This window comes from Cervus canadensis, chromosome 32 (genome assembly GCF_019320065.1).
Source record: "Cervus canadensis isolate Bull #8, Minnesota chromosome 32, ASM1932006v1, whole genome shotgun sequence".
Classification (NCBI taxonomy): Eukaryota; Metazoa; Chordata; class Mammalia; order Artiodactyla; family Cervidae; genus Cervus; species Cervus canadensis.
The window spans coordinates 19,066,412-19,079,253 of record NC_057417.1 but is presented as its reverse complement, the minus strand read 5'-3'; the positions used below and the strand labels follow the sequence as shown (position 1 = coordinate 19,079,253).

The window sequence follows — 12,842 nt, the reverse complement described above, 5'->3', positions numbered from 1 at the left end:
CACCAGGAAAACAGACAACAGATGATGCTTGATGATCGCCCCAAAGAGTAGCCCGAGACAGGGCCTGGGGAGAAACTGGTGGTGTGAATGGGGCTCTAAGCTTGTAGAGAGACAGACCTTAGCCACTTGCACAGATAGCCATGCCACGAGAAAGCCCCTCTGATTCCTGGGTGCCATCAGCCATATCTAGAAAACAGGTTCATGACACCAGTCCTGCCTGTCTCAGGACTACTTTGAGCATCAAGCGGGACAAGTTAAGGCAAAGGGTTTCAACAGGTGAGTCGGGGAACACGCTTCTGAGAAAGGATGTGGACACCAAGGGATGCCCGAGGTGCCCCCACTCCACCCCATCATCCATCTTCCTGTTTGCTGCGCAAATGCCAAGGCTGCGGGCACCAACTTAAACTCCTGTAGGGCCGAGTGTGGGGGGTGGGGTTTCCTGAGCAGGTGAAGCAGGCCAGGCGCGGGGCTTTAGGGAGCGGTAAGGACTGCTGAGGCTGGAAGGGCTCATGCTCTGGTGAAGGGGGTCTTTCCAGAGAAGCCAGAGATGGCTGTTGTCTCCATTCTTGCTCTGACCCACCAGTCTGCAGCCCTGGCTTAAGGTGTTCAGGGTTTGCAGGGAAATCAGCAAGGACTGGAGGCACATTAGCATCCAGTTTAGGCTTAGGACACAAAAGATGGAAAGGAGGTGGAGGAAATGGGGAGACACTGGCAGTGGATGCGCTGATTGGTCTGAGGTCAGGGGCGCCCCCACGGCTCTCTCTCCTCACCACGTGCTCTTGGCAAGCAGGGCTCAGACACCGCCTGGTCCCTGGGTAGCCGGAGTCCTCCATCCTTCCCCACTGCAGGGAACGCACCTGGGGTGGGCTGGCGGGGGGCTCGGCCTTTCTGCTGAGGATCGCCCTCTGCAGGGCCTCGTTCTCCACCTGGATGGCCCTGAGCACGGCCGAGGCATCTTCCTCTCGGTCCTCAGCCTCTCGCACAGGTTTCCGGGTTGCGGATAGGGGTCTCTCTCGGCGGCTTCCAGGTCCTGGGGGCGGAAAGCAGAGGGTTCTGCTTTAGACTGCATACTGTGAGGGTTGCTCCAAATCGATTAGACTCAAATTGAGGAATATTCTATAAAACAACTGGCCTGTACTCTCCAAAACTATCAAGGTCAAGAAAGACAAAGATAGCCTGGAGAGATGCTCCGGATGAAAGGGGATGGGGCAGACATGGCAGCTGAATGCAATAGCAACCCCGAGGGTAGATCCCGGGGGGGCAGACATCGCACTAAGGAACATAATTGTAGCGAGTGGAGAAATCCGAGTAGAGTCTGTGGCTTGGATAACAGTATTGTATTAATGCTAAATATCCTGAATGTCACATGTAAGTGCACTGTAGCAGTGGAAGATGAATGCCCCTGTTCTTAGGAGATACATACTGCAGTGCTCAGGGTAAAGGGGGATGCTGTCTACAATTAAATCTCAAATGATTTAAAAATACACAGAGAGCAAATATAAAGCAACTGCAACAAAATGCTAGCAAGTGGTGAACCTGGGGGAATGGGGGTGTTGGTTGTACTGTCCTTGCAGTTTGCTTTTGCATCTAAAATCAAAATAAAAAGTTAAAAAATTAGACTTCTAGCAAAGTGCCTATAAAGAATAATCCCTAATATTGTGGAGAAGAATGGGTGTTTCGGAATCATTGTGCTTTATTTTATTTTGTTTTTGTGTGGGTAACAAGAATTACAAAGAAATTACTCTTCAGTTGTAGAAAAAAAAGTATTGCAAAAGTGAAGTTGATGGTAGAAGTTCTAATGAGTGGAACATTGACTTTATAAAGTGATATGCAAAAAGTACCCAATAAGGCTGGTTGAAAAAAAAATACGTTATTGTATGTTCTGTTGTTGTTCTTGTTTAGTCACTAAGTTGTGTCTGACTCTTTTGCGACCCCATGGACTGTAGCCTTCCAGGCTCCTTCTGTCCATGGGATTTCCCAGGCAAGAATACTGGAGTGGGTTGCCATTTCCTCCTCAAGGGGGTCTTCCTGACCCAGGGATCAAACCCAAGTTTCCTGCTAAGCGGGTTCTTTACCACTGAGCCACCAGGGAAGCCCCAACACATAGGTACTATCCCTGGGTGATTTGTTCACCCAGTGGAATACTATGCAGCTGTAAAAAAACAAAGGCATTCTAAAATATCTACAGATAAATATGACGACTTAAATTTGCTTCATAATCAGGTGAGGAGAGGGTGGGGTCACAGATGAAATTGGCCATCAACTATTGTCTAGGTCAGGCAATGAACATGGGGGATGTCTTATGATAACATCTCAATTACTCATATTTGGATTCTTTCTCTGTTTTTTTTTTTTAAATCTCTATTTAAAAATAGAACTGCTCAAAATGTTGCCATTGGGATGTTTAAAGAGGCTTTAACCTACTGAATTTCATCCTCTAGGCAAATATATATTGAGTACCATTCTGCCAGGCTCTGTTGTTAGTACTGGGGACACAGCAGTGACCAGACAGACCAAGATTCTCACCCTTGTGGAGAGAGGCAATAGCTGGAGAAACGATAAATAGTCTAGGGTGTTCTATGTCAGGAAGATGATATTGAAACACAATAAGAGCAGAGCACAGTAACAGAGATGGAAAGTATGGGATGGCAAGATGGGCCTCACTGAGCACTGGGGAAGTGTGGTCCACACACCAGCGTGAAGTGAGAGGCCTGAAAAGGGGTGGGGAGGACAGGTCACACAGGGCCTTGGAGGACGCTGTAAGGTCATAACTCTGAGAGAACTGAGGAGACACGGAAGGCTCTAGATCAGGGGACCTGATCTGACTTAGGTGCTGAGTGGAGACAAGGATGAAGGAAGGTGAAGGGGAAAGCAGAGGGGCCGGGCTCCCGCAGCTGTCCAGTGGGGGTGGGACACAGCGTATGGTCAGTTTCTGCATGTATGTTACAGATGGAGCCAACAGGATTTCTGGCCAGAGTAGATGTGGTGGGTACAGAAAGAGAGGAGTCAAGGATGACTCCAAGACTTTGGTCTGAGGGAGTGGATGATGGGCTTGCTCTTGGTTGAGCTGGGGAAGGCTGTGGGAGGAGCAGGTTTGGAAGAGAAGAGCAACGGCAGCTTGGAACCAAGAGATGTGATTGGCATCAGGGTGGAGCTGTCCCGTTGGCCTGTACACACACATGAGTGTGAAGTTTGGGAGAGTGGTCTGGGCTGGAGATGTGAATTCAACATAGGCAACTGGATGGCACCACTTAACAATAGTCTCCAGACCTCCCTGGTAGCCTAGTGGTTAAGACTCCACCTGCCAATGCAGGGAACATGGGTTTGACCCCTGATCTGGGAAGATCCCACACACCAAGGAGTAACTAAGCCCGTGTTCCACAACTACTGAGCCTGCGTGCCCTAGAGCCCTCTCTGCAACAGGAGACGCCACTGCAGTGAGTGAAGCCTGTGCACTGCAATGAAGAGTAGCCCCTGCTTCCTAAGACTCGTGGGCAGAAATGAAGACTCAGTGCAGCCACACAAAAAAAAAAAAAAAAAAAAAAATCCACAAAAAAACAGTAGTATCAAGGGTTGACTTTAACGTTGGCTTAAAACCAAATAACTGGGAATTAACATGTATGAATTCTCTGGGGTTTTGTTGTTGTTCGGTCGCTAAGTCGTGTCTGACTCTGCGACCCCATGAACTGCAGCACATCAAGCTTCCTGGTCCTTCAACATCTCCCAGAGTTTGCTCAAACTCAGGTGCATTGAGTCGGTGATGCCATCCAACCATCTCATCCTCTGTCGTCCCCTTTTCCTCCTGCCTTCCATCTTCCCCAGCATCAAGGTCTTTTCCAATGAGTGAGCTCTTTGCATCAGGTGGCCAAAGTACTGGAGCTTCACCTTCAGCATCAGTCTTTCTTATGAATATTCAGGGTTGATTTCCTTTAGGATTGACTGCTTTGATCTCTTTGCTGTTGAAGGGACTCTCAAGAGTCCTCTCCAGCACCACAGTTCAAAAGCATCAATTCTTTGGCGCTCAGTCTTCTTTATGGTCCAACTCTCACATCAGTACATGACTACTGGAAAAACCCCTACTTTGACTAAATGGACTATATATATATATATGGCCTGGTGCAAAGACTTGTTAAAAACCAGCAGCCTTCAATCCCCATGACCTCAGTAAACAGGCACCCATGATTACCAAAGATTCAGCTGGAGCCCTTTACCCTCCTGCTATATTCTGTTAGATTTTGCATCTAAATGAGAGTTCAAGTAGCAACATCAAGAATGGCTTTGACCGGAGAGGGAAAGAGTCACACAGCAGCTCTACTGGGGTGGCTTCCAGGAGAGTCAGATACTGGGCTGATGGAAAGGGTGTGGCACATGCGTGCTTGTCCAGTCAGGCCTGACTCTTTTGTGACCCCATGGACTGCAGCCCACCAGGTTCCTCTGTCCATGGGATTCTCCAGGAAGAATACTGGAGTGGGTTGCCATTGGGCTGATGGAAAAGCTCAGCTAAGAGGAGGGGACACCAATGTCTACCAGGCATCCAGTAGAGGGGCTTTGAATGTGAATGTCTGGGGAACTGAAGCAGGTACTCTGAGTGATTGAGACTGAATTTGGGGGGTGAGGGAAGAAGGAGGGAGTGGGGGAGATGGGGGAGGAAGAGCTGAGCCACCACCAAGCTCCAGCCAACACCTGCCAGATAGATAGTGCTGTGCTTCTAGTGTTGCCAACTTTTTTTTCCCAAAGAAAAGCTAGAATCAGAAATTTATATGCAATGACAGAGGATGAGATGGTTGGATGGCATCTCCAACTTGATGGACATGAGTTTGAGCAAGCTCTGGGAGTTAGTGATGGACAGGGAAGCCTGGTGTGCTGCAGTCCATGGGGTTGCAAAGAGTCAGACACAACTGAGCAACTGAACTGAACCCTAAATTGTATTTGTTCATACTCCAGTTTTTAGGAAACATGAAAGCCAACAGAACTCAAGGGCTGGTCTGATACAGGTCATGGCAAGTCCAAGCTACTCCCCCAGGAAAGTCAAGGGCACCCAAAGGAACCTTTGTGGGCTTTCGGGTGGCAGGCTGGCCTGGGCGATAGCGGCGGTGGGTCATTCTCTGACTCTGATGGACTCCTGCCGTGGCTCCAGTGCTGTTCCTGGGGACAGACGGTAAGCACTGCTGGCAACGTGACCGGGGATTCCAGTCTCTCTGGTCAAGGCTGCTTTAACTGTTTTCCTTTCTTATCGGCTACTCGGCCTGCTCTGCTCCTCGAGGGATGAGCAGGTGAGAGCTGCTGATTTAACAAGCTGATGAAGGCGGGGACCCTCATTGCTATGGAAACACGGTGGGTCCAGGGGTTGTGCTGAGGCCACTGGGATCTTCCTCACACAGATCCCTGAAGCAGCTGGGGGATGGAAAAGAGGGTGAAAGGAAGGCACAGCTGTGGGCTCCTCTGGAACTGGAACTGAGGAATCCTGAAGCATCAATGCACCCTCACCCCACAGGGAGCTGAAGCAGAAATGGGTTCCCCGAAAGGCATTAATGCCACAGGCTCTCAACTGTCACTTCACTGTGAGATGAGATGTTGGTCTGAGTGGGGGGGGGGGGGGGTGGGTACAGACGTGGGTGAACAGGCACATCCCATCCTCACAGACCTCCCAGTCACGGGGCAGAGACAGACATGGATCAGTACACAGGACATGCCGGCAGTAGGTAACGTGTGCTGGGAGGAAAATCAAGCGGGGTCAAGGCTGGAGATGACAGGAGGGGAAGGAAACCATTTCAGACCCTCAGTCAGGGAAGGTGACATCTGAGCGGAGACCTGAAAGTGGTGAGCCTTGTGAATATCCAGATGGGGAGGCTCTTCCAGGTCAAGGGGGCAGCAGGTGCCAAGGCCCTGTGGTGAGCGGGGTTTGGCACACTGCAGAATGGCACGGGGGCTGGGCTGGGGGAGTGAGGGGAAGTCTGGTGGGCAGCAGGGGTGGAGAGGTCTCAGCTGGGCTCTCATGGGACCCCGAGGCCACCTAAGCCTTAGAGGCCTCCTGCTACTCCAAGAGGCCACGCCTACCTGTTTAATGCTACACCCTGGTTCCCGGCGCTATGGATGGATGGAAAATGATTTCAACTCTGAACCTTGTCAATCTCAGTATCTGCAAATGTCATTAAAACATATTATTCCCTCCATCATCTGCAATAAAGCAGAGCTGAGAAATTCAAGGTCCCTTCAGATCCTAGAGAAGACCCCATAAATAAGGGCTGAAGAGCTTGTGTACAGTTAAACAAACACATCAACACTTTGATCTAGGGGTACAAACCCCAGTGTCAGTGGGAGATTCTGGCAGGATAAGGATAAGGAGAACCTAGGAGACTCATAAGTTCCTTCTTCTTTTTTTTTTTGATGTTGGTGACTTTTCCTTATTAAACCTTTTATTTCGTATTGAAGTATAGCCAATGATGGAATAGAAAATGGCAGCCTACTCCAGTATTCTTGCCTGGAAAATTCCATGGGCAGAAGAACCTGCCAGGCTACAGTCCACGGGGCTGCAAAGAGTCAGACATGACTGAGCGACTGAATACACATACACATAGCCAATGAACAGTATGAACAGTGTTGTGATACTTCCGGGTGGACATCAAAGGGACTGAGCCATACATAACACAAGTATCCATTCTCCCAGAAGTTCCTCCTCCATTTCCTGCTTAGAACACTTACAAAGTCAGTCAAAAAAGAGCCACTACCTGGTGGCCCATGCCTTTTTACTGTCACTACATGGGGCTTCCCGGGTGGTTCAGAAGGTGAAGAATCTGCCTACACTGTGGGTGACCCGGGTTTGATCCCTGGGTTGGGAAGATCCCCTGGAGAAGGAAATGGCAACCCGCTCCAGTGTTCTTGCCTGGGAAATCCCACGGACAGAGGAGCCTGGCGGGCTGCAGTCTAAGAGGTGGCAAGAGTTGGATACAACTGAGTGAGTGTCCAGCACCACGTGGGCAAAAGCCTCCTCCTCTTACATCTCAGTGACCTGGGGCTGGGGTGGAACTGCGCATCTAAGATAACTATCTGTAACCTTACACTTGCCTCTTCTTGGAAAAGGATAATCAGGAAGGCATTTTCTTCATGTAGGGTCCTGTTTTTATCTGCACAAACCCTTCTGCCCTGAGTGTCTTGGGGAATGCTCCTGCAACAACATGGTTGTTGGGTTCTGCCTGCACCCTTTGAGTCATATTATGCTAAGAACATGCTTTTAAAAATTAAATCAGCCTTTCTCCCAGTGAAGGTCAATGCCGCAGCTCCACTACCTGAGTTCTCCCCACCCGTAGCTGCCCAGAAACGTGTACACAGTGCCCGCGTCCTCCTGATTCACACCCCCACTGCCGGGCTGTGTAGACTGCATTTCCTCATTACACAGGAGGGTGCTGCCTTTTGACTCCATTGGAAGTTCCCCTTGCTCGCTTGGGTGAGCTGTTTCTGCACCGGCCTGAGCCCCACATGAGGGTGGATTTATTCTCATCACAGCTGTGGAGAACAGTGGATTTATTCACACAATAGATCAGTGCCACCAGCGAAAGCCAAATGGTACATTTAAATTTATCCCAAAGCTGCTCTTTTCTGCTTGAAAACTACCCCTCTTCTGTGAACTGCACTTTCTCCTCGCTTCGCTAGAACTTGGCTTTCATCTCTGGAAACAAAAGAGCGTTATCAACTCAGGAGATTTACCGTGAATGCAGCACATGTCACAAAGAAGATGTGAGGACACGGGCTGTCCGGTCAGCTTTCCAGCCAGGCGGCTTTTCCCCACCCGCCGGCTATGACTCAACGATTCAGAGTCTTAGCAAAATGACCCCTTCCCACAGGCAAGGGGTCTTTGAGGTCAGCTGGGAATCCGATGAAATGGCAAATATTATATCTGAGAATCACAGAGGTCTAGTGTAGAGCTCATAGACTCGAAGCCCAATGGCTGAGGCAAGCCTGTAGATTGTGTTGGGTGTCTTTTGTAATTGGAAACAGATGTTAAGTTAAAATAAATTAAAAAAAAAAAGAAAAGAGGAAATCCACGTGAAAATCGGGATTCTTGGCCTCTCTTGAAAAGTCATGTGATCTGACAGCCCTTGCTGGCATACCTACGTGGCAGCTATGAGGTGGGGAGTGGCGCCCCCTGTAGGCAGGGCATTGGACCTCCAGCTTCCACAGTGGTGGTCACGTGCCCGTCAGCCTGGCAACTGCGTGATGTGTATGGTGAAAGGTCCAGGGAAATGGCTGACTTAGACCCGTTCTGTCTTGAGCTGCCCACACTCCCTCTGAAACCCAACCTGGAGGGGAATGGGGGCTGCCTGCTGGGAGGATCGCTGACATCTGAATGCTCCAGAGCGTCTATGCGTTTTAACCTGACTCACTGAGCATGCACACACAGCCTCATCCAGTTACCTGCTTCCCATTCCCATAGTGCAGGAGACCGGGACAGATGACCACAAATGACTCCCACATGCAACTTGCCACGTTGCGCTGTGACACTGCCAACACCCTCCATCAAGAGGTGAGCGCTTGCTCAGTTGCTCAGTCATGTCCGACTCTGCAACCCCATGGACTGCAGCCTGCCAGCCTCCTCTGTCCCTGGGGATTCTCCAGGCAAGAATCCTGGAGTGGGCTGCCATATCCTCCTCCAGGGGATCTTCCTGACTCAGGGATCAAACCTGGGTCTCTTAGGTCTCCTGCATTGGCAGGCGGGTTCTTTACCACTAGCACCACTTGGCAAGCCCCCCATCAAGAGGTAGCCGGAGCCTATTTCTCTAGCTGGGCTTGGCCTGGTGACTTCCTTTGGCCAACAGGTCCTTCGCAGTCATGACTGAGCAGATCCTTTAAAAAGCACTTACACGCTGAGGCGTGTCCTCTCTGGCTGCCTAGAGACCCCCAGGTGCTGGATAATGAGACCACATGGAGCAGGGACAAATTGTCCCAGCTGAGGTCCTCGGGCCAGGGGGCCTGCCAGACACTGTGAGTGAGGCCACGTGAGACCACCCAGCCCACTAGCTCACTATGGAGCCAGCCAGTCCACCCGCAGCAATAATAAAAAGCATTGTTGCTTGCAGCCACGACAGCATGCAGGGGATTGTCAGGCAGCAGGAGATAGCTGATACACCTGGCTTGTCAAAGCCTGTGCTCGTCTCATCTCTAAAGCTTGTTTGGAGGCCTCTAGGGGCAGATGCTCTCTGCAGCCCTTGACACTCATCTTTCCGCTGCTGTCTCTTCGTGAGCTCAGGAATGCACATGATTTTTAATGATGTTCAAGGAAGGTGTCAGCCCCCATCTCCTCATCACCGACCAAGCAACTTCTGCTCTTTCCTCTTGCATATTACAGTCTTTTGCTCCATACCTGGCCTCTGAAGAATTTGTAGCAAAATGTCCTGTGTGGTTAATTTTTATATGAAATGAGCAGCCGTTGCTTTCAGGCTCCAGAGACAGTGGCCTTCATGGCATCCATGTTTTCCTTCAGGGAACCACCTCTTCCCCAGCCTCTCGGTCCACACGGTTTGGAGGCAACCACATCTACCCCCACTCCTGGCCCTGCCTGGGCCCACAAGGAAACAGGTGCCTCTCCCTGACTGTGGAGTTTAGAGATCAGTTCAGGGGAGAGCTGGTTCTTGGACTCTGCTGGGACTATTAGCAGAGGAGACACCAGGGACCGTCTCTGGGCCATGCCTGAGACTACAGATGTGGTTCCCAAAGTGTGGTCCCTGGAGCAGTAAAATCAGTATCACCTGGAACTTACTAAGAATGAAAACATTTATGTTCCACCCTAGATGCACTGAATTAGAAACTGGGGTGTTAGTTTGCTTATTTAGCAAATAATTCTGATACATGTTCAAGTCTGAGATGCACTGGATTAGAGGAGAGTAGAGTAAGTGATGAAGAAACACCTTCCTGGTGATGGAATCATCTGAACACCTGGATCCCACCATGCCTGAAGCCAAACCATAGTCCCAGACCTTTCAGATCTGTGAGCAATACATTTTCCTTTGTTGCTTCAGCCGGTTTGGATTTCTGACCCTTGCTGTTAATAGTGAACACTGACACGTGTTATGAGACGCTGGACTTTGGCAGAATGGTCTTTCTGCAGCAGGTCTTCTTGACAGCAGTGCTAACGGCAGGGCCGTCAGGGTCTTCTAATTCACTCGTGTTGAGGGGTGTTACTTTATTTCTACGTTGGCAGCTTGTCTGGGAAAAGTGGTTCAGATATATCACTTCCCTAAAGCACTCTGACACCTTGGACAGTAAACTTTCTACATTAAAGACTAATGTTCTCTCACCCGCAACAAGACAACAGGTCCTTTCCTGGAAGGCTATTTGATTGAGACCAAAGTAATCCAAGACATGAGACCCTTTCATTAGAAGCAGGCATAATTATAGTGATAGAGAGGAATTAAACTCTCGTGGAGTTGCCTCATATGTACATTTAATTGACACAAATTCAATTTTATGACTTTGGCCAAAGATAAAGGGGCAAGGAGAGAAATAACTCTTTTAAGAGTGCAGGCCATAGGTTACACTTATGGTAATGGCTAGCTAGCTAGCTAATCCAGACCAACCCATCCCTGGAACACAAGCAGAAAACCTGGACCAAATAGTATTATGAAAATCTGTTTATAAAGAGAAATCTGTTTGAAGGCATGGAGAGTGAATAAGGCAGGAGATGAGAAACCCAGAGAGGTGAGCTCAGCACCTGGGAAACGCTTTCCCTCAAGGTGCTGCTGATTCTAAGAGCTGCTGCAAAGCCGAGAAACTGAACAGAGCTGGTGACAGACTTGGGGCTCCAGTCTGAGAGTCAGGGTGACCCAGAAGTAGTCAGGAGTGAAGGGCACACAAAGGTTAACAATATAAGCAAATCCAAATTACGACTGACTATTGTAACAAGAACAGTAATAATAATGATGATGTCTGGTGAGGTTTAATATTTACAGAGAATTAAAATGCATGACAATAATAGCATTTAATTTTGGAGAGGGGTAAATGAAGTTAGACTTGTAAAGTCTCCACTGAATGAGCAGCAGTAAACTTGCTAATTTAAAGGAGACGTTAATAAGTCAAGAATGCATGTTGCAATCTCTGGTAATGACTAAAGAATAATAAAAGAATGTATAACTAACAAGCTAATAGAGAAGAAAAAAGAGGGATAATATAAAGTAATCAGTTCAGAATAGGGCAAGAAAGGAGAGGAAAGAGGAACATAAAACAGGCGGAACAAATAAAAACAAACAATAAGACGGTAGATTTAAAATCAAATCTATCAGCAATTACATTAAATGTAAATGGACTAAATGTGCCCATTAAAACACATAGATTGTTGGAGGATAAAAATAAAAACCAATTACATGTTGTTTATAAGAGATAAACCCCAGTGTAAGGATGCAGAAAGTCTGAAAATAAGAGGATGAAAAAAGATGTACCACATAGAAGAAGATTAAAAAAAAATGCACCACATAAACACTAACCAAAAGAAAGCTGGTTGACTTAAAGACAAAAGCATTCTTAGAGTGAAAAAGAGACAATACATGGTGATAAAAGGTTCAATTCACCAGAAGACATAAAAAGGCTGATTCTGTATGCCCCTCACAAAAGACATCCCCCCACAAACAGAAAGTAAAGCATCTAAGCAGTACAGATTTTTCTTGGAAGCGGGTAAGTGGGTTTGATTCTTCTGTCCTTGTGGCAAGTCAAGGTCCTGTGCCTCTGGAGGCATGGACATCCCAGGTACCTCAGCATAATGCCAGTGCTTAAAAACACATTCTTCCTACAACCCAGGCTCTAAACATATCCAACTGCTTCTTCTGGGGCTCAGCCAAGAAGCTATGGTTGTCTCCACTCTGGAGGAGCAACGACTCTCTTGGGCTTAAGGAAAGATAATGTGTCTGTATGGGGTTTTCTAGATAGAGCTGCATATATGCTACACTTGATCATCAGTTGGAGGGATTTCAAGGGTAGATTTGGCACCTGTACTTCTTTGACCTTTAGAACCTCATCCTTGTGTGACAAGTGGTTCCAATGTCATCCCATTTCAGTGTGAGGGTGGTGCAACACTATGGTTTTCAACTTCCTTTTCTTCAAATTTGGCTTATGTAGGAGCATGCACATTTATCAGATAAAGGCTGAGCTCCAAATCTGCTGAAAATGAGGATTCCACCACCTCAGTGTCCTCTTTAAGGGAATCAATGGGACAGGCTAAGAACCAAGTACCAGGGACAGCTGGTAATCTGATATTTATCAGATGGACCCACTGTTTATGCAAAGGCACGCTTCTTTGCCACGGTGGCCAGGAAGCTCACAGTCACGACTGTGAACCCCCGCCTCAGGCATTCATTTGTTTACCCCCTGGTGTCACCTTATTGTTCCGACTCTTGTGTTCCCTTTACCTTCATTTCCTTACATATTTGTTAAAGTCTTCTTGCACTATCCAGTTTGTCATGTCAGAACTTCCTGGAGAAAGGCAGATTATAAATAATTAATGAAGCGCGACTTCTCAAAATGCTACACATCAAGGTATGTGTTACCTGTTGACTTGTTGAAGACAAACCCCTAGGACCTGTGGATGTCACCTTACTTGGAAATAGGGTCTTTGCTGATGACCAGGTTAAGATGAGGTCATTAGGGTGGGCCTCAGTCGAACATGACCGGTGTCCTTATAAAAAGAGTAAACTTGAACCCAGAGACAGATGTGTAACGGGAAAGCACCAGGTGAACATTGGAGTTATGTTGTCACAGAGCAAGGAACTGTCAGAAGGCAGAGAGAAGCCTGGAACAGATTCATCTCTAGTGCTTTCAGAAGGAACGCGGTCCTGCTGACACCTTGATTTTGGACTTGC

General features: G+C 48.2%; 1 protein-coding gene across 7 annotated transcripts in view; it reads right to left on the bottom strand.

Moving 5' to 3' along the window:
• The window catches only part of LOC122433296 (katanin interacting protein), a 228,546-nt gene that overhangs the window by 92,226 nt on the left and 123,478 nt on the right, over positions 1-12,842 (bottom strand). For all 7 annotated transcript variants that reach the window (XM_043456082.1, XM_043456088.1, XM_043456086.1 and 4 more), the window contains one exon: positions 858-1,030. In XM_043456082.1, coding sequence (XP_043312017.1) covers positions 858-1,030 — 173 coding nt within the window. The remainder of the gene's footprint in view (positions 1-857; positions 1,031-12,842) is intronic.